Source organism: Ciona robusta, chromosome 8 (assembly GCF_009617815.1).
Source record: "Ciona robusta chromosome 8, ASM961781v2".
Taxonomy (NCBI): Eukaryota; Metazoa; Chordata; class Ascidiacea; order Phlebobranchia; family Cionidae; genus Ciona; species Ciona robusta.
This window is the reverse complement of record NC_143242.1, coordinates 5,894,879-5,917,381: the sequence shown is the minus strand read 5'-3', so window position 1 is coordinate 5,917,381 and position 22,503 is coordinate 5,894,879. Positions and strand designations below refer to the sequence as shown.

The 22,503-nt window shown below is 36.4% G+C and overlaps 2 protein-coding genes across 5 annotated transcripts; both read left to right on the top strand.

Annotated features, from left to right (window-relative positions):
* The first annotated feature begins 1,476 nt into the window (after positions 1-1,476).
* On the top strand, positions 1,477-6,270 carry LOC149732745 (selenide, water dikinase 1-like). 3 transcript variants are annotated; one of them, XM_089882616.1, is made up of 14 exons: positions 1,585-1,631; positions 2,111-2,329; positions 2,476-2,564; positions 2,638-2,757; positions 2,903-3,006; positions 3,077-3,226; positions 3,327-3,439; positions 3,889-4,082; positions 4,491-4,703; positions 4,941-5,045; positions 5,234-5,340; positions 5,413-5,457; positions 5,531-5,686; positions 5,869-6,270. In XM_089882616.1, the coding sequence occupies exons 3-14, from the start codon at positions 2,492-2,494 to the stop codon at positions 5,938-5,940; spliced, it is 1,452 nt and encodes a 483-aa protein (XP_089738742.1). In that variant the 5' UTR covers positions 1,585-1,631; positions 2,111-2,329; positions 2,476-2,491; the 3' UTR covers positions 5,941-6,270. The 3 variants fall into 3 exon arrangements, with proteins under 3 accessions (XP_089738741.1, XP_089738740.1, XP_089738742.1); XM_089882615.1 differs by lacking the exon at positions 2,111-2,329 and having other exon boundaries at positions 1,477-1,631; XM_089882614.1 differs by lacking the exons at positions 2,476-2,564; positions 2,638-2,757 and having other exon boundaries at positions 1,487-1,631.
* Positions 6,271-6,425: 155 nt separating this feature from the next.
* Positions 6,426-22,435, top strand: LOC149732744 (uncharacterized). Of its 2 annotated transcripts, XM_089882587.1 has the most exons (29): positions 6,426-7,998; positions 8,684-8,768; positions 8,934-9,129; positions 9,266-9,386; positions 9,941-10,066; positions 10,150-10,208; positions 10,433-10,608; positions 11,379-11,414; positions 11,551-11,609; positions 11,772-11,910; positions 12,126-12,253; positions 12,474-12,591; positions 12,697-12,806; positions 12,877-12,954; positions 13,028-13,103; positions 13,236-13,322; positions 13,521-13,706; positions 13,771-13,853; positions 13,912-14,600; positions 14,867-15,036; positions 15,333-15,740; positions 16,016-16,090; positions 16,671-16,850; positions 17,134-17,399; positions 17,968-18,134; positions 18,686-18,766; positions 19,687-20,004; positions 20,749-20,852; positions 20,960-22,435. In XM_089882587.1, exons 1-29 carry the CDS (start codon positions 7,925-7,927, stop codon positions 21,593-21,595), a joined length of 5,031 nt encoding a protein of 1,676 aa, XP_089738713.1. In that variant the 5' UTR covers positions 6,426-7,924; the 3' UTR covers positions 21,596-22,435. The 2 variants fall into 2 exon arrangements, with proteins under 2 accessions (XP_089738713.1, XP_089738714.1); XM_089882588.1 differs by lacking the exon at positions 16,016-16,090.
* The last annotated feature ends 68 nt before the right edge of the window (positions 22,436-22,503 follow it).

The following is a 22,503-nucleotide window of genomic DNA, read 5'->3' as shown; positions in this document are numbered from 1 at the left end:
TGATATTTTCTGTATTTTTACTCTTTAATCGATTGAGTGTTCAATAAAAGTTGATTATTTTTGTGAGGTTTATTATTGTGATAAGATATAACATTAGTAGAAAGCCATTTTACGCGCAGAAGTGCTTGGTTTTAAAAAAATCGCAATATTTAAACGAAAAACAGCACCCAGCAATGATGAAATGCTATGCCGTGGGCTCCGTAATGGTGGCGACTATGACGTCATAGACGCGAGACAATGGATAACAAGACTCGTTGTTTTACAATCCGTTTCCTAACTTGGTCTATACTAACTTTGCACTGAACAACATCATAATTTTCTACGTATTGCTATTAAAAAACCTAGACAGCTTGGTTCGCAATTCTTGCACACTTGCAGCGTCGCAGTTCTTTCGGTAACTGATGCATGTTTTACACGAAAATTCAACCTATTGTTCGCGATTCTGTGCATTTTATTTTTATGGCTCTATGGTACTGTTGTTTTTGTCAAAAGCAGAAAACTGTATGACATTTCACATCGATTTGTGGTGTGAAAATTGGATACAGGACAGAATTGCCTTCTGTACAAAATACGAGTCCCTCTATATTACGCGTCGCCCAACATTTTTATACGGGCTTCTGTTGATAATTTTTTGTACACTTATATTTATTCACCTTTCTTTATCTTTAGGACCAATTCAACCAACAAAAAACGCGATTATATATACAGCATACTTGCGGATTTATTCATAAGTTTTGGAATCGGGATATCGGCATTCTTTTCTTGACTGGTGTGTTGTCGTTTAACTTCAGTTTTGTGTCCGCAAACGGTCATTTAATATTTAAAGTTTAATATGAAACGTACGCCAATAATGTGTGACGTCAAGCAACGTGCGAATCTTGTTGTCATTTCACGACAACTGATGAAAGAGTTTTTGGTGACCCGGGTTTGGCCATTAAATTTGACAGCAAAGTCATTCAGAGGAAATGGTCAAGTGCCAGCCAAATTGACAGGGTTACCACCAAGCTTAGCTGCGTCGTCGGATGATAGAAAATTACATGACACATGTCGCGTGGTACATAACGGGCAATACCGTTATACAAAGTTCTGCATGCCAGTCACGTTTTGAAATGCGCTTTTTCAAACCGTGCGATTTATGATGTATGAGAGAAAATCCCGTATTTAAAGATCATTATTATTATTCAATGTTGCAGCAAAGTTTTCCACAGCATTATCCACAATTAAACTATGTATTTTGTTTATTAGTGACCATATCTGCGTTTTTTTAGCTAACACTTTGCATTCGTCTTTAAACTGGCACCATAAAACTTGTTGCATATTACTAAATTGCATTAGCGAGACAAAATTTCAAGGCGGTTATATAATTAATGTAATCTGCCTAAGATAGTGACGTCGATGCTACACAAGTGTAAACACGGTCAATATATCTGCGTTTTCTATAACATAAATAAGTTCCCTCCTTGGGAAAATGCGTGAACGTCCTTTACTCAATGACGTAATAGATTTGCCCTATCCTGGCTTCTGATTGGTTAACGATTCGAAACTGGTGCAGTTTGGGTATTTTTTCTTCACGTGAGGATTGCTTTTCAGACCCAACTGAAGAAGGCGAATTTGTTTTCAATTTGAAAACGGTACGTATTACTGTTTATATTTACATTTTAAAATGTTTTTAATTTTGTGGATATCACGTGCATAGTATGTTTAATCGATTCGTTCTGGTCTCGTCCCGTTTACTACTGCTAATATTGCGCATTTTCTACATTGCCGAGCACTTTTCACAACATTTCAAATACATTTGGTGGTGTCACTCGTTACCAAGCATTTCATACCCTAGCGTCACGTGTTGTAGCCCAACAATATTTTGTTTGCATATTATCAAAAGCTGTGCATTTCCCAGGGTGCCAAAAGAAAAAAGAAATGTGTATAAATATATTTTAATACAGAATAAATAGTTCAGTTGCATACATAATGCAGACAAATAGCTAGGTATTTAACCACAGGTTGTTATCAGCTTCTATTACAGTGAACTTATGTATATTTAAAAGCAGTAATATATAACTTTACCAAGGACAGCTGTGGTTTAAAATAATGAGTATTAATTTTTCTTTAGATTGATTATAATTAGGAATGGTGGAGAACTTAGTCCCCTACAGTAAGTGGGACCCGGTAGTTCACGAACTCTCAGAGGAGTTCCGATTGACGAATTTTACCGGTTTAAAAGGGTGAGGGTGTAAGGTCCCCCAGAAGGTGCTGCTCAAACTTCTGGAGGGATTAGAAGCTCTTTCCAATGGGTTTCAAAATGGCCAACTACAACCCACACCCACTGTTGGTGAGATTTTGCTTAAGCCCCATGCCCTTGCTACATACACGCCTCAAAAACACTATCGTCACCTGCGCTAACGATTGACACCATCAACAATATTCCCTCCAAACTGTTTCACGCACTCAACCACTTACATAATGCTCCCATTTCAGGGCTCTCTGCTCCACCATGGCACTAAGACCAAAATTTGACCCCCAATCCCACAATCTTGACAAAAAATTTCGCCTAACCAAGTACACTGGTGAGGTGCTTTTTCATAAACTGCTAACCACAGTATATTTAATGATCTGATGTATTGGATCTTAATTGTTTAGGATTGCATGGAGGAGGGTGTAAAGTGCCAAACGATGTCTTGGTTAAATTGCTCCAAGAACTTGGTGCAAATCCATATCATGATGAGCAATATATGGGAGGCATGATAATGCCACGCTTAGGTAAGGCTCAAAATCACAAAAAAAAACACTGTTGCCGCATATAACATTACATTTTGTAACAAAAACATGAGGCTGTATGCATGGGCATGGTGATTTGCTGTGTATTTAAACAGGTTCATTGAATTAACTGAATAAAATTCTCCAGGTATTGGCCTTGACTGCTGTGTAATACCACTCCGATTTGGAGGGCTTTCACTTCTTCAAACGACAGATTTTTTTTATCCACTTATTGATGATCCTTATATGATGGTAGGTATAGTAAACAATAAACATATTCCTATGTTTTTGTTGGTTTTAGCTAAACTTTCTTTTTGTTCAGGGAAAAATTGCTTGTGCCAATGTTTTAAGTGATTTGTATGCAATTGGTGTAACAGAATGTGACAATATGCTCATGCTACTCGGTGTCAGTTCAAAGTTTACCGAAAAAGAAAGAGATACTGTTATTCCACTTATGATACATGGGTTTAAGGTAAGCATTGTAAGAAATATTAAAGGGTCCAAAGGCCCTTTAATATTGGAGATAGATGTACAACACATCAATTTACTTGAAAAAAAATTGAAATTCACAGGATAGTGCAGAGGAAGCAGGAACTTCAATAAATGGGGGACAAACTGTTCTAAATCCATGGTGTCTTATTGGAGGGGTGGCTACTACAGTTTGCCAGCAGAATGAATTCATTATGTGAGTACGCATAACCTTGTGTAAAGTTTTGCAGGGGGTGTGTCACTGACATTTTATCACATGCCATTAGTTAAACATTTGCTCATACTATAATTGGAAGTAAAACCGGCTAGCTAAGCACCATTCCCTAAATTAGAATTTGCTATTTGCACTAGGAATGAACTTATAATAAATTTAAACTGTTAGTTTGTTATCTGTAGTTTGGCTTATAATTTGTGCATTGCTGCTAATTGCCCTTTTTCTGATGCTAAAGTAGAATAGCCTTCTTTGTTTTCAAATATGGCAAACTATAAACATTTATACTAAAGCCTTTACAAAGTTATCTTGGTATTAACATAATAATATTCTATTCAGTGTTTTTAAATAAAACCTATGGGTTTCCATTTCCGCAGTGCATTTAATTGTGAGGAAAATGTTAAATCAACAATGTGAATTTTGTTTGTTTCTAGGCCAGACAATGCTGTCCCAGGGGATGTACTTGTACTCACAAAACCACTTGGTACTCAGGTGGCTTGTAATTCACACCAATGGTTGGAACAACGCAACGACAAATGGAACCGCATTAAGTTGGTTGTTTCTGAGGATGAAGTAGAAAAAGCTTATCATGATGCAATGTTTAACATGGCAAGACTCAACAGAACTGGTAAATGCAGTATGTTATAATTTCACTGAATATAACATTTGTTAATCATAACCTATTGATTTTGGTCATATTAAATATTGTAACTGTTGTTTTCGACATATGCTATTGCACCCTACTTAAAAGCATAGGAAATTTTAATCAGGTGACTGGTGACTTTTGGTAACAAAGTGTACTGCATCAGCATTTGCCACATAACCAGAGATTTATAAAACCTAGGGTCATATCCCCATCTTTTTTTTTCTTTTATTGATAGAACATCATCGGTTTACCTGTTACCATGCTATTTTTACCCAGTCTTTTCTCATAGGGTATTTAACTTATTGCATGGCATGCATACCCGTTTTAGATGCCTATACACATACACTTTAATGACATTGATGAAATATAAACAAACTTATCTTTTTGCAGCCGCACAATTAATGCACACGTTCAACAGTCATGGAGCAACAGATGTGACCGGTTTCGGAATTCTTGGTCATGCAGCTAACCTAGCTAAGCAACAACGAAGTGAAGTTAACTTTGTCATTCACAATCTTCCATGTATTGCCAAGATGGCAGCCATTGCAAAAGCATGCGGAAATATGTTTGGTCTCCTACAAGGAACATCAGCAGAAACCTCTGGTACAGAAACTTTATATTAATATGTCAATGTTATGTTAGTAATGTATTTGCCTATTTGGTGGGGTTGTTTAACATTTAATTTTGAAGGTGTTTAATGTTTATAGTTTAATTTTTTTAAATGCTGAATTTTCTGTATGGCTTAAATTAAACCATAAATGTTACTGCGTAAGTTATTTAACAAAATGTTACTGAATAGGTTTATATTTAAAAAAGTAAAACAAAATATATTATGTTAAGGTGGCTTGTTGATCTGCCTTCCACGAGAGCAGGCAGCCAAGTTTTGTGCTGAAATAAAGAAAGTAGAAGGAAACCAAGCTTGGATTATTGGCATTGTTGAAGCAGGTATGTTCCCCCAACTTAAGATTTCAAAGCTTTTTGATTCTAGTCATACAACAGGCAGGCAGTGGAACTGCTACCTGTGCACAATTTGCATTTTGGGTGTTCTTCTAGTAGACTTAAAACTTTAACACAATATTCTTCCTGTTTGTCAGTGGTGTTTAGCCGATTTCATTTATTACATGTTTTACCAGGCAACCGTACTGCACGAATTATTGAAAAACCAAGAGTAATTGAAGTTCAAACATTGGAAGATGGAACTGTACAAAGTGTCCCACCAACTTCTACTCCACGAAGAACTGTAAGTTTGTTTGGTTAAAAAATACCTGCGTCTTGTTATAGTAATGATTTTAATTTTTGATAATTATTTCAGATAAAACCATCCGCTATAGAACAACAAAAGACCATGTTACCAGAAGTAAGCTTAGCTGCAACTTTGTCACTGTGTCTGTAGTGTTTCATTATTTAATGATTTTCCCCTCTTTCTTCAGATACAAACTCAGCCAAACAATAACTTGCAACAACACCAACAAACCCAACAAGTTACCAACATCATTCACAGCGTGCAGCAGCCACAAGTGATGCAGCAACAAGCACCTTCTGTAACGCTACTCACACCAGTCACCATGCATGAGCAAGTACAACAGGTTTGGCATACAAAGTTTCGAAGTTGCTGTATTTGATTGAAAAGACCTAACCTAAGATAGTTACCATGTTTTGCAACGTTGAAAGTTCTATGTATGTTCAGAGCATCACATTATTTCTTTGCATTGTGTACTTTATATGTACATCTCTATAATTTATTTAGGAGTTCTCCTTTGTTTTTTAGGTCATTGTGCAAGACCCCCAACAGTACCAACACCACCAGCAAATGCAACAGTTTCAGAATCATCACCAGTAACGGCCAATTGTAGCAATAATCGTGACCAACTTTTTATTATTATACAATAGTGTATCCTTGAAGCCAGATGAAGTACTGCTATGATGCAGTGAGGAATATTTGGAACGATTCGCGAAGCAATTGAGCAGCTTGTTATCGCATATTGACCAAATGAACTTGACCCACCACATAGCAGCTTAATGAAATCCACTTTTAAAATTTGTATGAAAACAAAGGAAAGTGGGATTGAAGCCCTGCTGTTATGTTGGAGGTTAACCAACAAGGTTTCTCACTACATGCGCGTTATTATTGCCAATTTTAATTTTGTTTTTGAATAAAAACGGATGTGTATTTGGTCAGGAATATGATAACAATGGGATCTTAAAATAGGGTGGTGTATAATTAAAAACGTATTTTACCTATATCACACAATTCTAGTTATGACGTGTATAATTAAAAACATATTTTACCTGTTTATTTTGAAAATCACGCGATTCCAATTTATCTCTAAACGGGATTATGTTTATTGAAAATGAAGGCGAGATCACGCTGGGATGGTAATTCAAATTCACCACTACACCAGGAAACTTAAATAAATGGTTGAAGTTATGGAAATGGACGATTTACAACATTACGTAGAGAAATGGGACACTTTAACTTTATAAGCTTCTTTTACAAATAAACCTAAGCAATGTATGAAAGCTAAGAAGACATTGCGTAGACAAATCGTTTTACAAGGGTGTATTATTGTATTCACTAAATTAAGTTTCGCGAATACGCAGTTCACGCACAATCTATTGGGTTACGAAGTACGTCGAAAACCAGTGTGAAAAAAAAGCAGACAATACGAGTATAGTTTTTTTTATTTAGCGACACGTGCACATCGTGTAAAGCTAAGCAGTTTATCAAACAAGGACAAAATAACACAAAGAGCATAAAAAGCGCGCAAAAATGCTAAACAATAAAACGAATCGGTTAAAATATTCCCGCCAGCAGAAATCGTTCCACAATGGTAAAGAAATCCTAAATCCAACGCCTCTTTGCTAATAACTCCATTTTGGCAGCGTGCTTTAGTAAAACAACATGAAATTGTAACGGAAATTACTAGAGAAACACGATAACTATCATCTCAACCCTTAAAACCAGCTGAAGTTATAGAGTTACAACAACTGCGCTTCACAAACAGTAAGCCGTTGCTCGAATATAGTCTCTAAACAGACTGCGCCCCTGCTATTGGGTATAGCGACCTTTGTTTGTTGTATTATGACGTCATGTACGCCTATAGCCACTTTAGTTCGGCTGCCATCTTTGAAAAATATCGACGGGAAATGACAACATTTCTTTAGGGTTTGTTTATAGCCAATTATAGCGGTATTTTAGGTTATTTCTACGTTTATTGGTTAGGCTATTGTAAAACTGTACTAGTGAGAAAGCTATAAAACATCGTATAAGACTGCTAATGCCTCGTTTTAATGTGATATTACATGTTACTGTATTACCATTAGCATGTTCCTTTGGACTGTTGATTCAGAATTTAGTTCGTACATATTTCGTTTGCTTTACAAACGCAACATTTGTTTTATGAGGTTTTAGTACAAGGTTTATTTTATTAGTTGTAACATTGTATATGCGATCTATATATATAGTTAAGTTTAAAAGCTGTTTTAAATGTGTAAATTTATTATAGTACCCAGGTTGTACACTTATTTCATTCTATTGCATACATAATTTGTTATAAAAAGCATGCAGTAATCATATATATTTTGGCTGGGCAGCATACCACCTATGACCTATATATTATGATTTTAAAATAATATTTCATGTGTCTATAGATGTTATAATATGATAAAGTTAAGGTTAACATGAAATACGAATGCCAGAATTGAATGTTATGGCACTAATATTGCCTTCGATATAAAGTTTTGCCGGATGTATGTGATGGACTTAAGTTCGACTGAATGGACTAATCAAACGTTACCGTCAAAAAGACCAAGGTGCCAAGCACATGATGAGCATAGAGGTTGCTGCCTCTGCAAAGCTCAAGCAGGATATCTGTGTAAAAATGGCTGTTGGTTCAAAGTATGTTCCATGCATACAATTTCTTGTTGTTTTTCATTTTTTACTATAGGAAAATAACTTTTTACAAGTATACAATTCTGTTCCATGCCTAGCTTTTCTTGATGATTATTATTTATTTACCTAGGGCTTATATATATATATATATATTTTCTCTGCCAGTGTTAATTCCTACAAATGTAGTAAACTAGGCATTTATATGTACAGTAAACACTATTTCCAGGCACTTAACAATGATTACACAATGCTAATCAAGTGTCAATTCTTATTTCTTACCTCCACATTGTCTTGGTGTCAATTGTTTTCCCTAATGCTTATATGGTATACAAACCATCAAATCGTACAATATACATACACAGTGTATGCTATTGGCTTAACCATCCAGTCAATAAGGATATTAGATAATCAATGAATCAATAACTGCATCTACGTTTTAGAAGTCCTAATATTAAAATAGCCAATCCCACAAAAAGGTTGTGTATGATTATAAATACACTAGCTGGGTAAATGTCATTTTTGTCTCTTTCTCTTATCTGTATAGAATGATGTTAAATCATGTGTTGGTTGTTGGTACATATTCCAGTAATGGTGTTACTATCAGTGTTATAATATAAAGGGAATGACCATGATTGCCACGTCTTTACCTTGTTTGCATAAAATATTTATATTTTTGATCTTTGTTAAACAGAATTGAGACTCTTCCGACTGTTCCAGTGCCATGCCAACAGTCTCCAGCGTGTAACAAACATAGGGGGTTTGGGCTTCCTTATCAGGTATATTCTAAAGCATTGATATACTACCTGAACCACACTGCCAAATATGGAATTTTCCAACCATGTCTAGACTAGAGTTAAATTCTGCTAATTCTAAAATTGTATATTTTGTACTGTAAACTACTTTACCATAAACTAATACTAGTTTTGTAATTAAAACCACAGGATCACAACTATGGTGCATTGCCACCTCCACCCACTCCACCCCTCTCCCCAACCACAGGTTTTACCGCAAACTCGTTAAATGGGGAAAACTGTTTCTTATCCTCGCCCAGCAAAGACCTCTGCATCAAACCTACACCAATTGAAATATCACCTCCTCACTCACTAACCTCAAATTTGCCTTGTTACAATGGGGCAGGTATGTAGAGTTGCATTTATTTGAATGAGGTTCGTATTAATTGTATTTTAATTTTGCTAAATGCTTTAAAATTGGATAGGTTCTAAGAGATATAATACAAATATGAACAAGTTTAAAAGAACCACAATTTTTATAGGTTTGGATAAACTGAATGAAGATAGGGTGGTTAACTCAACAACAGCATTTTCAAATGGCCTTGCTGCCGCTGGTTCAGAAAATAGCACAGTTTTGTCGGATATAACAAGATGTATATGCGGGTATGTTATTTTAGTTAAGCTGTTGTGTTAATTCTTATGTTATCTTATTTTGCAGAACAAACAATATAGCCTATGCTATTGTGCTCTCTTAACAAAATTATTTTAGACAAAAAAAAACAAAAGACTAATATTGTGTTTTTCAAAATATATATATAGAGCGTTGGGTAATTGGCCTTATGGTAGCAGCAATAGCCTATGCTATACTTTATTACAATAGGAAGTAGTCCATTTCCTGCAGCATGTAGTGCTGTATTAATTATATTAGTATCGGTATCAGTCACTACACAGAAATTGTTATGTCTGTTTGCGTGCATTTCCATTTGGAAATTAACGTGCTGAAGTTTTTAGGGCCATCAAGAACAATTAAACAATGACATGAACTGTACCATGCAGTGTGCGTGTTACCTATACCTACAATGCTTCCAGTAAAATTTTTACCATTAACATTTATATGATACTTTTAAAAGACGTTTCTGTGTTACTGGAATGACAGTTTTACTCTTGTGACTTGTAAAAACTGTGTAAACAAAAATTCAAATTCGTAATTACATCAGATTCACACACGATGATGGCTACATGATATGTTGTGATCAATGCAGTGTGTGGCAACACATTGACTGCATGAGCATTGACAGAAATAACATCCCAGAGACTTTTCTATGCGATCACTGCAACCCAAGGTAAGTATTTTGCCAGTCAGTTATATTCAATTCAGTCAAATTTGATATATGAATCAACATTGACATTGTGTTTAATTTTACAGATCCTTAAATAGGGAAGAAGCAATTAAACTTCAAACTCGGAAACGGGAGGATTTTTTAAGTAAGTAGCCTTGTGAACATATTTTTTTATGAATATACAAATCTGTTTTAAATATAAATACTGTGAATTATAAGTTGTTCTGCTGTGTTTAATAATTTATCTAGCGTTTAGTTCCTGTGATGTTTAAGCTATTCAATAAATTGATCATTATTGATGTAAAAAGGCTTTGAAGCTGTTTTCAAATAGGCTACTTAATATAATAATATAACCCCACCTTGTTACAGTGGGCACCGATAGCAGTGGTACAGACAGTGATGTAGAGATGAACAACAAAGTTCTCTATTCATCCGTACAATCCACACCAACAAGCCTTACCATTACCTCTAAGAAACAAGAAGCAGTTTCAACAGGAAAGAAACGAAAGCGAAGTCGGGAAAATAGCAAACGTAATGGGAAAAAAGTGAGTCAATTATTCCAAACCAGTGGTTTTTAAACAAAATTAACCTGGGCATTGGTAGCAATTTTCGCATAATATTTTGAAATATTTTTAGTGGGTAGAAGTGTATTTGTGTTAGAAATACACTTGGTCACTCATTAATAACCAGGTTGTCAAAAACAAATATTTAACAAGGCTGTTAAGTTCCTTTAAGCTTACAAAGCCACTGAATTAGGCCACTCATGCGTTATTCATTTATTCAATGTTTGCCCATAGCTGGCTATTAAAATGTAAACAAAGGTAAAGAATGAAAGGAACAGTCTGTGTGTCTTGTTCTGGCCATACAGTGTTTGCTTGTTTGACGTATTATTGGGGTTATAACAATTTAACAAATATATATATTATAAGAATTCAACTGCAAAGTTTATCAGTGTATCATAACAGTAGCAGGCAATAATTAAATGTTTGGTATGTTCCACAAACCAGAAATTGTGTAATTAATGTGTAAGCTACAGTTAACATTGCCACACCTTTTAACTTCCTGTAATCCACTTGTTTTACTTCTTATTTCAATGGTTTAACAGGCAGTTTTAAATAGTATTTTGGTGGCACAAAGTCACACATTAATACTTGAAAATTAATTTGATAATTAGTCATACTATATATAGTAAAACATACTGCATTCTGTTTTACCGGAAAACTTTTTAACAATACCAGCAAAAAATTGCAGTGTCATGAGTAATTTTGTTTGTTTGACCTTAAATTATGTTAAAGCCACGTTTTGTTCATTTCAGAATCATTTTCCTTCACGCAAGCGTTCAAGATCTAAGGTAAACAACCCTTTTTCATGATATATCACTGTTTAGTGATTGTAACACCAGTTCAAAGCTGCCTATTATTTAATATTATTTATATTTATTGGCAAATTATTGCTATATTAAGCAATAATATATTGTTATGTTGCAGTCTTCATGTAATGAAACAGAGGAATGCGGAATCAGTTTTTCTTGGGCAAGAAAACTCAGGTATTTTAACATTTTACTGCTTTGTGTGTTGTAGCTAGAAAATAAACGTTTACTTTCTATGGTGGTGCCATATTAATACCAGGCTCAATCAAACCAAGCCCTATGTCAACATATCCCACTTGTTTCAATGTAAACATGCTTCAACCCATGCTATCTATGTAGGGAGTGGAATGAGAAGTACCAGGAAATCAATGAGAACATGTACAGCCAAGAACTGCTCCAGGCTGTTCTGTCTTCATCATCAAAAATGGCTGTGAAAGAACAATCCAATCTTTCCAAACTAAGAGAACAACTTGTTAAGGTGTGGTGTCAATGTCTGCGCTTCATACCATATATAGTGCAGTCTACTGTAACCATTTTATTCCAATTTATCCGTAAAAGTGCCTCAAGCACATGATATATCCGCAAATACAGCTTTGTTGATAGGACACCTTTTTACTATGATAGAACTGTTAGCAATATACCACTCTGTATCATGATTCATTACAGTTATAAAGAGCTTGGTTTACCTCACAGGTACAGCAATTACGTAACACAGTGCTTACACTGGAGGATGTGTGTATGTCGCATCCTGTTGCTGAGGTCTGTGGCTCTTACATGCTTTCAAATCAGTTTGAAGCGGTTAACTCTACTCTATACGAAAGGTGAGTAATGGGATGTGTTGAGACTTGAGATAGTGTAAACACCAAATAACAGGATATTGTTAATTGTTATGCATACTTTCTTTTTAATTAACTGATTAAATTAAACTTGTATGAACACATTAAACTATATGGTATTTGTTTACCTATAATATTTTAATAAAACTCAATTTAAATTAAAAAAAAAACAAATTTTATTATACATAACATAAATATTTATCAGGCCGTACCCTTTTGTGTTCTTCTACAATGGTTTTGATGGTTTGGAGATCTGTGTGGATTCCAGAACCACTGGTAATATATCTCGATATATAAGACGCTCCTGCTGTCCCAACTGTGAGGTGCGTGTTCAATCTTACTCTTGTACATTTGCATATTAGACTTTGGATTGGCACAATTTCTAATGAACTTTATCGTGACCTTTTTTTTTATCGTTTCCCTCCTAGATAAGGCATGTTATGGAAGATGGAAAAATCCACCTTTTCATTTATGCTAAAAGCAGGATCCTTAATGGAGCCGAGATCACCATCCCGTTTGACATCAAATACCAAAATTGGTATGTCTTCTTATTCTATTAAAATGTATTAAATCACCCTTTTCCAAATAAGCAATTTTCTTTATTACAGTCATTACAACATGGAGTGTGGTTGTTCTCAGTTCAAAGACTGCCCTGTGTATAAGTTCACCAACATGAGGATACCAAAGTGAGTACTTAATCCCATCAAACACCATTTACAGAAGTAACTTTAAATTAAATAACTACCTCTCTATTTAAAGTGACTCAAAGCTTCTCAAACTGGATGAACGGAAACGGCGTTTGTCACCTCTGAGGTTATCGTTAAATCGAATCCATGTAAGTAAAACCTGTGGTTTAGTTATGTGTGGATAAATCATTTCTTGTAGTTTTTGTTGTGATTGAAGCTTTAGCTTGAAAGTGACTGCTTGTTGGTTACGCATAGTAATTCTTACCTCACCCATGTTACAGACGAACGGATATTTGAGTTCCGACCATGAAGCAACACGTAATATAGATGCTGATGGTGACAATGCTGCTGATAACTTGAGAAAAAAGGTCGGTATATTGTTATAAAGGACACTTGACCCAGTTTATTGAATACTGAGTTATAAACAAATGACTGTACAGAAATAAAGCATTGTTGAATAATTTGAACTTTTATTTAAAAACAGTGTATCTATTTGTCCCTCTCCTATTTTGAACGCTAGCTGTGTTGTAGGAAATAATTGTTTTTATTGCATAATTCCAATATAGTCTCGTGAGGAGAGAAAGATGGAGGCTTATATCCGAAGGTTTGAGAAGATGGAGAAGCAGGAGAAGCGAAAAGAGCAACTACATCATGCTCACCCTGCATCCGATATTAGCAAGGAGTCAAGCAAACAAGAAGCAAATGATTTCATCTCTACCTCGACTGTAACCTCCACTTCTGACTCATTACAGGTAAATGCTTGTACCTGTTACCTATTCATACACTTCTACTATTGGTAACACATTTATAAACCAGGCTGTTGTTATGTCTCATCCTTGCTTACCTGGGGAAGAGAACGTGTCCACTCATAGTCCAACTCCCACTCGAAGAATTGGAAAGTAAGTACCACATATCCCCAACTGTTGAGATATTTATATAACATCCACTTTACAACAGCAATAGAAGAAGGTCAACCAGAGGTCGTCGGAACTCCCGCAGAGGAAGGGGTGTCTCGTTCGAAGGTGTCATGTCACCAGGTGCTGCTATGGAAACAGATTCAAACCACTCATGTGACAGTGTTACACCTCATTGCACAATCTCAAGTTTTTCCGACCGTTTTCCATCCTTTGACAGTGAAAACTCGTCATCTTTTGGTGTCCCCCATTATGAAGCTCTTCCAGAGACTGCTCTTATTGACACGATCACTTCAACATCCGGAGTAAACACAACATCCACCTCACCCAAGAGCATTACACATGTAACCAGCACATCCACCATCCAACAACCAAACCTCACTACAGAGGCCGGTGCTCCCATACCCACCAATGTATTACCCAACACCTCACTATCACCAAATGATAATACATCCGGACAGAAGTTAACAACCCTGGTTAGTTCACCCACACAAGATGCAGAAGTTCCATCTTCAGTTTCAACCCCACTCAGTCCTTCTGTCACGATTTCTCACTCTGAACCCAGCACAGCAGCAGTGAGCAATAATATCACAGTTACGACAACAGCCATAACACCAAGTGATATGAGTACCACCACTACTACCACCACAGCTACATTGGCAGTTAATCTGTCCACGAAGTTGTCAAAATCAAAGAAATCATCAGTCGACATACCTTCCACATCTACCACAGGTGACAGTTTATTCTCAAATGTTTTTGCTGCTGTATCAACTAGCATTGTCAAATTAATTTTATTGCAACAATTGCAAGTATTATTCTTTCTTAGCCAGACCTGTTGTGAAATAGGTTGTTTTAGTATTTTCAGCAATAATAACGACATAAGTGTTACTGTGGTATGCATTGCAGTTCTACTTTTTTCATGTAGTTGACCTTACCGATCTTACATCTCACGGAAACCATAATTTTCCATTTTTTTAATAAACTTATTACATCAACAGCTGCAGTGTTTTCACGTCGAGGTATCTATCCGACTTCCACCACACAATCGACAACCACTTTTGTACCATGGACATTTAGACCAGGTGTTCCACTCGGTCAAGTTCACATCAGTGTGTGTCCTCAGTTGGCAAGGAAGTCAAGCATACAGGATATGAAGTTCACAAAAAAGGTAATTTTTACACAATATAAGATTTAATTTTATTAGTGTTGATAGTTTTATTTTGTAAATAGAGCTTAATCATTGTTTCTTCTTTAGTACGGAATCATATTAATTATTTGCAGCGTAAAATTTTACTCAATGTAATTGAAAGTTAATGTAGCCTATACTATTTGCCTATATATATATAATTATAAATAAATATAAAATTGAATAAAATGAAACCAATTTTGAATACAATGAAACCAACCAGATATAAATATGAACAAAATAAATCTAACCCTATTGACCAATTGCTTTGTTTGTAGTATTGGCTGCAACGAGCAGTGGAAGAGGATCTGATACCAAACACACCAGTTGAACCAGCACAGCCATTTATTGCAGCAGATAAAATATCACTTACCAAAGAAACTCACTGTCCCAAGAAACGATATTTGAAATCTGCATTACCAGACACTGTGCAAACTTCACAAGATAAACTTCATCCCAACATAGAGTCAGACGATGTTTTAATGCATAGAGAAGTAAAATGCTCTGATGAACAAACCGATCCCACTCAAAACTTAACTGTGGATACAAATTGTGGATTACCACTTTCAGTTCCTGGGAATAGTGAAACATCTCAAATGTTATGTGGAGTTACACCTGTGGAGGTCGCTACAGTCAACATTAATGCTAACAAGCGCATGAGCCCACTACCCTCAATTGAATATGAGGTATGTAACCTTGATACCGTTCCATTTGACTGCTAATAGGCAATGTTAAGCTAAAGTATCAACCAATAGGCTTGTGATATATTTAGCTCTGTGTTCCCAAGAAAGCTCTTGGCTTTTTGTTCCCAGAAGCAATAATCGCTGACTATTGCTTGCCTAACTTTGAACTACATATTGCATGTAATATATTCTTGTATTGTGGCATGCTTCATTAACCTCATAACTGTTATCATTGCATGTCAATGTAACCATGCATACCACATCATTTACCTCATTAGAGCTTATCTGATGATGATGATGAGACTGTGGTATTGCAATCTGAACCTGAACCATCAACAACTGATGAGCAAGAGGTAACCTTCCCCATTACAAAGCCTTGTTTTTTGCTTGAGCATGTTCACCTACCATGCATGGTTTGCTGTGGCTTAAAACCAAACCGTTTTTTATGCTCACTCGCGAGTCCCAAGTATATTTTTTTTTATGTGCAACTTTAACAATCCTATCTCACTGTTATCCTATTACTAAAATGCAATGCTACTTATTTAAAATTGAAAATCTCTTTTTTTAATACATCATGGTAATGGGAAAAAAGTAATTTAGTTTTTCATTGTGTTTGCAGTTACGTTTTATGCAGTTATGTTATACAAAAAAGTACAAGATGCCCGAAAATTTGAACCAATTTTCGTAATATAGCTAATACGTGTTTGATAAATTTGTAAACTGCAGTGACAAGTTTTCTTAACTATTATGGTTTCATTTTCTCCAACTTGTTGAAAATCCCATCTTTAGATGTTAATGTCTCCACGAGAAATATACATTTTGTGGTCTGGTGTGTTATAAAAATGGTGGATAGCGTGCCAGTGCATTGTATAGTATGAAAAACATTAAAATTTTTAATATAGTTTGAATAACAAGTATGGTATCAATGTACAGGTGAAGTCGCACCAACCAGCAAGTCTCTTTCCTTGTATAAACACTGGTTACATCGGGGCAACTACAACACATCGCTTCTTTCCAAGTATGCTGGATAATACGACCTCTGTTCTATCTGACCCAAGGTCGCAATTAACACTTGACCAACAAGAAGTGAAAAGTGCACCCACAAAGAAAAAGGTGTCTTTTTAGTTCTCTATTAAATTTGCAATAAAAAGCTTGAGTGTATAAGAATGTTTCGAAGATTTTGTATTTATTAGTTTTAAATGTATATATACATACATTGAGACTTTTTCATTTTAAGATTTTAATATTTGGTAGATTATGTATTAAAAGTGTCATAATTGGAAGCATGTGAAAAGGGTTCCAAATTTTACCATGGTTTCAGGCTTAGGTATAAAAATATATCGGTACATTTGCCCACATGCCTGGTAAAAACACTTAACACTGTTGTTTGTTTCAGGTCTCACTGCAGGAGTATTTAAAACGAAGTAAAGATGGTAGGAAGAGCTTAACGATGCCCACAGAGCTCCACAAACCAGTAAAACCTACCTCCTCTTCCCCTGCCATCCTATCCTTGTCTCCTGTCAAGGATTCGAATCAGAAACCCAAAGAGCAAGTCCAAGTTTCCAAGTTGTCTCAAAAACCCACTCCTCTACAGTCTCCCACCAGCAGCACAGACAAGCCAAACCCCGGATCCGCAACCAAAAGCAAATCATTAATCAAAACGTGAGTGCACCCCAGCAATTAATATTTAATGTTTCCTTATCAGTGTATACGGCTCTGCTCCCTCCGAGTAAAATATTAATGCACAAATGCCACTCAAAGTTGTCAAATTCCGGTTTCTCTTACATTGTGAGAAAATCGAGCCAATCCTTTGAGACATAATTGCTTTGTGTGGGATTGAAGTTTAATTGGAAATAACATTTCAGTTAAATAACCTTGACACTGCAACATTACTTGTGATTTATAATTTTTTATTTAAAAAGAGCAAACATAAAATTTACTACATAACTTTTGTCAGCATTAAAAAGCACTGTCACTTAATATGTTATACACATTACACAATACACACTATAGTTTGATGCTAGCTAGTTGCTACAATCTATTTTACATTTAACTGAATCTTACAAGTACAATGTTACAACAATGTAGGACCAAGATTTCAGACACACATAAATATGCAACTAAAGAACATATTTTCAATGTCAACTTACACTTGCAAAAGTTACATTACAAGCAAACTACAGAGTACAAAGCGACCACAAAAGTAATGCCTTTAATTTTTCTATCTTAGAACAAATACGCATGTTGAAGAAAGTGTTGAAAAGTTAACGAAGGCATTGAATGAGGTAACACAAGGAATGGCAAGTGCATTACAAGCTGGTCTCATTAAAACTCTTCCACCAAAAGTAATGGATGTTGTAGTGAAAGCAGTCAAAACTCTCAATGCACCAAGTGATAGTAAGTTTAATATTGATTGTTTACTATTTTAAATAAGTATGAACAACTCAACTTATGTTCTTTTGGGCGGTACATGAATAAAGAACTTTACTACTGTGAGCACGTCACTTTCGGACATACAAGGGTGTTGGGGTAATGGGCCAAGTCTGGCCTAAATCCCAGGTCCTCACATACCTCACCCATACAGAATAGAATAGAATAGATGGGCGGTACTGTTTTACTGCATTTAGAATTGGACTCTATTTGTATAGAAGACTACTAATGCCATTTAGGCGAAAACTGTATCTTTTGTTATAAAATTCGGTTTGGCTATATTTTTCATAGCAAAAAAGAATTGTATTTCTTTACACAAGAATCGTCCAACTCTATAAGCACCAAATTAGGGTCAGATTCGCGGGATATTTATTGTAGCTATTCATGCTTATGGTGTGATATATTTCCTTTTCTTCTGGTTTCTGCTATTAAATTGTAACAGCACTTAACAATTATGCATGTGATACTTTATTAGCTAAATCAGCATTATTGTTTAAACCACATTGTTCCTTATTTAGTCCCATCTAAACCACTAGCAACCAAGTCAAGTAAACAGGAACACATGGCTGTTAAAGAGGATTCGGTGAAACACGATAAAAGTAAGTTTGTTTACCAAGTATCAAAGTTTCATTATAAACAAAACATAGGCTAACAGCCCATGATTTTATGCCCAAATTTTATTTTTACATGGAATCTTGGTAATTTTAAGACTGTAAAATTTGTGTTTTTTTTGGTATCTAGTGTTTAATAAAAATATATGATTATTAGTTATTACAGTATTTTAAATGTTATTCAAATATATTGTACTATAGTATTGTCATGCAAGCAATGTGATTGACTGGGTGAAACATTCTCCTAAAATATGGGCAACTAATATGGGAAACTGGACACTTCACTGGCAGAAACAGTTTTCAATTACAGCTTTGTTTTTCAAGTGTCAGACTTGACTAGCCAAGTATAACATGTTGGCTAGCTTCCTTTACCGCTCTAGGCAGTGTCTCTCAGTACCTGTTAACAAAACAAAACCAAGTGGTTATATCTTCCTATCTCTTATTCCTTAACACAAGACTGCACTCTCAATCAGATTAAATAAACCAGTTCCCTATATTACTTAGTCGAGTGTTTATACTATTCTAACCGATAACTTGTCGTCATAACACTAAATTTAAGTAACTTCTGTTTCTGTTCTGCTTTCCTAAGCAATTGTTATGTAAGGTTTACAACAATCAATGTAGTTCAATATGTGTTCAATGACACACTAACAAATTTTATTCCCCCCAACATTTTTTATAACATAAACGAACTTAAGGGAACACAGTATGTGCCTTATATTTACATAGTATTTTAATTAGTGGAAGTTCATAAGTATACCTAAGAAACCTACTGCTGTGTTTCGGTTTTGAAGTCTAAAGTATTTACAGACTTTAATAATTCTTTATAAACGGATAACACAGTCTGCAACAACTGTATTTATTAATTGAATGTTTTATATTATTCTAATCACATGTTTACTCACCAGGTGTGATCTCCCCTGCTCTCACTTCCCCATCCCACACCTCCACAACATCCGAGCATCGCTCCATCGTCGGAAGATGCCACAGCAGTCCTGCCATCCGTGGAAGTCAAGTGAAGAGCAAACCATCTCCCCTCTCCACCAGAAGTCCGGCTCACAGGAACTCTTTCCCTACTCCTGGTAAGTCAAGAGCAAGTCCCGCATCCATAAAGTCGTTTGCATCACCACAATCCTCAAGGAGCTACTCGAGTACCTCTCTCACATCTCCCTCCACTCCTACTTTTGATCATCGTCACTCTTCACGGGAAGCATCCTCAAGTAGAGGTAAGATCCACTCCTACACTTGAACATGCAATGAATACTAAACTCCATTACTGCAGTATGTTGCTTGTAAGCCCTGCTGTAAGTGCATCAGCCATCGACATAATAGTGGGACGTCTAGTGGGAATAACAACATGACTGTGCTCCCTCCCGAGTAAAATATTAGTGCACAAATGCCACTCAAAGTTGTCAAATTCCGGTTTCTCTACATTGTGAGAAAATCGAGCCAATCCTTTGAGACATAATTGCTTTGTGTGGGATTGAAGTTTAATTGGAAATAACATTTCAGTTAAATAACCTAGACATTGCAACATTACCTGTTATTTATATATATTCTGTTTACACATGCAAAACTACTGCAGTATGTCCTAACGACCCAAACCACTACAGTATGTTGCTTATAAATCCTGCTCTATGTTCATCAACTTTCAGATAAGCTTTTGAACACCAAACGTTTTTACACAGAAAAGCAGAAGTTTCTTATACACCTAGTATACAGATAAAGACACAAAACCTATTATTACCACAGAATACACAAAAATTAAATTAGAAAAAATGGTTTTTATTTCATAAATAAGCACAATAAATCTGTTGCTGTCCCAGTGGCGTGTGCATATTGTAAATAACTGTACATATCAACACCTGTGTAGCTGGGCCCATCGAAACAACCAGACACCGTAAGAACTTGTATATACTCTAATAAAGCCTACAGGTGTATATATTAAACAAGTAAATTTTGTTCACCAGATAACTTACCTGACACTATCAACTCAAGATCTCGTCATAATAGTGGGACATCTAGTGGGAGTAACAGCACGATGTCGTCCAAGTCTCCACGTCATCATCCACAGGTAATTTTTCAAACATTTCGAGTTTCTATTGTAATCATGTTTTATGTAACTGAAATTTTGCCTACATAAATGTCAATTTTAATTTTTTTATTAATTCCTTCCATTAGGACAGCGGATCAAAACACTCCGCATCAAACAACCATAAACAGGAGTCTTCACGCCACTGGGACAGCAACAACAACAACCCACCACAAAAGGTGCCATCTATAACACCTGCCGTGCCCGGGCAACCTATACCTTCCTTAGTACGCGGCCCGAACCGTGTACCCCAGGTCGTGTACAATCGTCGGTCTTCGCCCGTGTTGTCACGTGATGGGGGATCCCCTCGTTGGGACGGGTATTCCCCGCGAGAATCGACCCGCCCGCCAAAAGACATCCGATATCCTCCGATAGAATACTACCCCAACCACCCCCCTTTATCCCCCTGTGAATCGGACTACCAATACCGTAGAAGCTCGGAGAAACCTCGTCATTATGACGGCAGATACAGACCTCCAAGGAGAGACGAGGTTCGCGGCGATTCTCGTATGGAACGCCCGCCTTACTCTCGCTCGCACTCAAGTTACTACCCATCCCACTACCACGACCCACCGCCTCGCTCCGATAAAGGGGCGTACTATCCGCCGAGGATTGAGCGCTCGCTGAGTCCAGGCCCACCGAGGCATGGACCGATGGATTATTACTCGAAACAGCCGAACGATAGGCCGGGTGGTTACTATTCACACGAACCACACCGTCGTTAGCATCACCAATCAAGTGTCATCTCAGGAAACAACCGACATATCATCGGAGTCAGTGCATATTGTAAATAACTGTACATATCAACACCTGTGTAGCTGGGCCCATCGAAACAACCAGACACCGTAAGAACAATACAGCATCTCCCGAACTTACACGGTGTCACTAAATCATGGTTGAACACAGTAATTCGAGACCCAGATACGAAGACGCTTCTTGAACAAGCGTGAATCAGCTTCGTACTAATCTTATTCCAATAACGTTTTTGTTTTTTCTCTTTTCTCCCGTTAATGTTGCTATTAATAACGCCCTACAAAGTTTTTATTTTTGTAATTCTTCTTTTCTGTCGCTTATCTAACCCAATACCCCTTTTTTTCTCTGTATCCGAGGTGTCTTTAAGCCCCACCCATTTTAAACGCTCCAGTTACTGCTACCTCGCGGAAACTGTACCCGTCGTTTTGCTTTTGTTTTTTTTTCGCGGCACTCGAACGTCTTGCGCCGTCGTTTTATTTCAGGACTCAGAAACTTGGGATCGACTATTTCATTCCACAGTGCGCCGGAATTTTTACCGACCGTTCCCGCGAGTGCCATGTTTCGCCCCGGCATGCTGCTATAGCGCCATTCGCGCTGTCGCACAGAATCCAATCACTGCCCTTTTCGTATTTTCCCTAAAATACCATTCGCTCGGACCCCACAGATGAAAGCGACAGCGGCCAGATCGAACTTGTGTTTAATATGTTAGCATGCTTCTCTCGTTCTTAGCTTGTTCTCACTCTCAGCAAATTAAAACCGTTAGAACATATTACAGTGGATGAGTCGCAACCAATAAAAGTTCATCTGCCCAACCTGCCTGTCGTTCTCATTTCATCGACCGGATCGATTTTTGCTCTCGCTTTCCAGATTGGGGTCTAAA

Excerpts from the sequence above, each read along its gene's own strand:
- LOC149732745 (XM_089882615.1), top strand. The coding sequence starts at position 2,492 with ATGGCACTAAGACCAAAATTTGACCCCCAATCCCACAATCTTGACAAA. Across the intron at positions 5,341-5,412 it reads CTTCTACTCCACGAAGAACT|ATAAAACCATCCGCTATAGA; the intron begins GTAAGTTTGTTT and ends TAATTATTTCAG. Across the intron at positions 5,687-5,868 it reads TGCATGAGCAAGTACAACAG|GTCATTGTGCAAGACCCCCA; the intron begins GTTTGGCATACA and ends TTTGTTTTTTAG.
- LOC149732744 (XM_089882587.1), top strand. The coding sequence starts at position 7,925 with ATGATGAGCATAGAGGTTGCTGCCTCTGCAAAGCTCAAGCAGGATATC. Across the intron at positions 11,610-11,771 it reads TCTTGGGCAAGAAAACTCAG|GGAGTGGAATGAGAAGTACC; the intron begins GTATTTTAACAT and ends CTATCTATGTAG. Across the intron at positions 12,254-12,473 it reads AACTCTACTCTATACGAAAG|GCCGTACCCTTTTGTGTTCT; the intron begins GTGAGTAATGGG and ends AATATTTATCAG.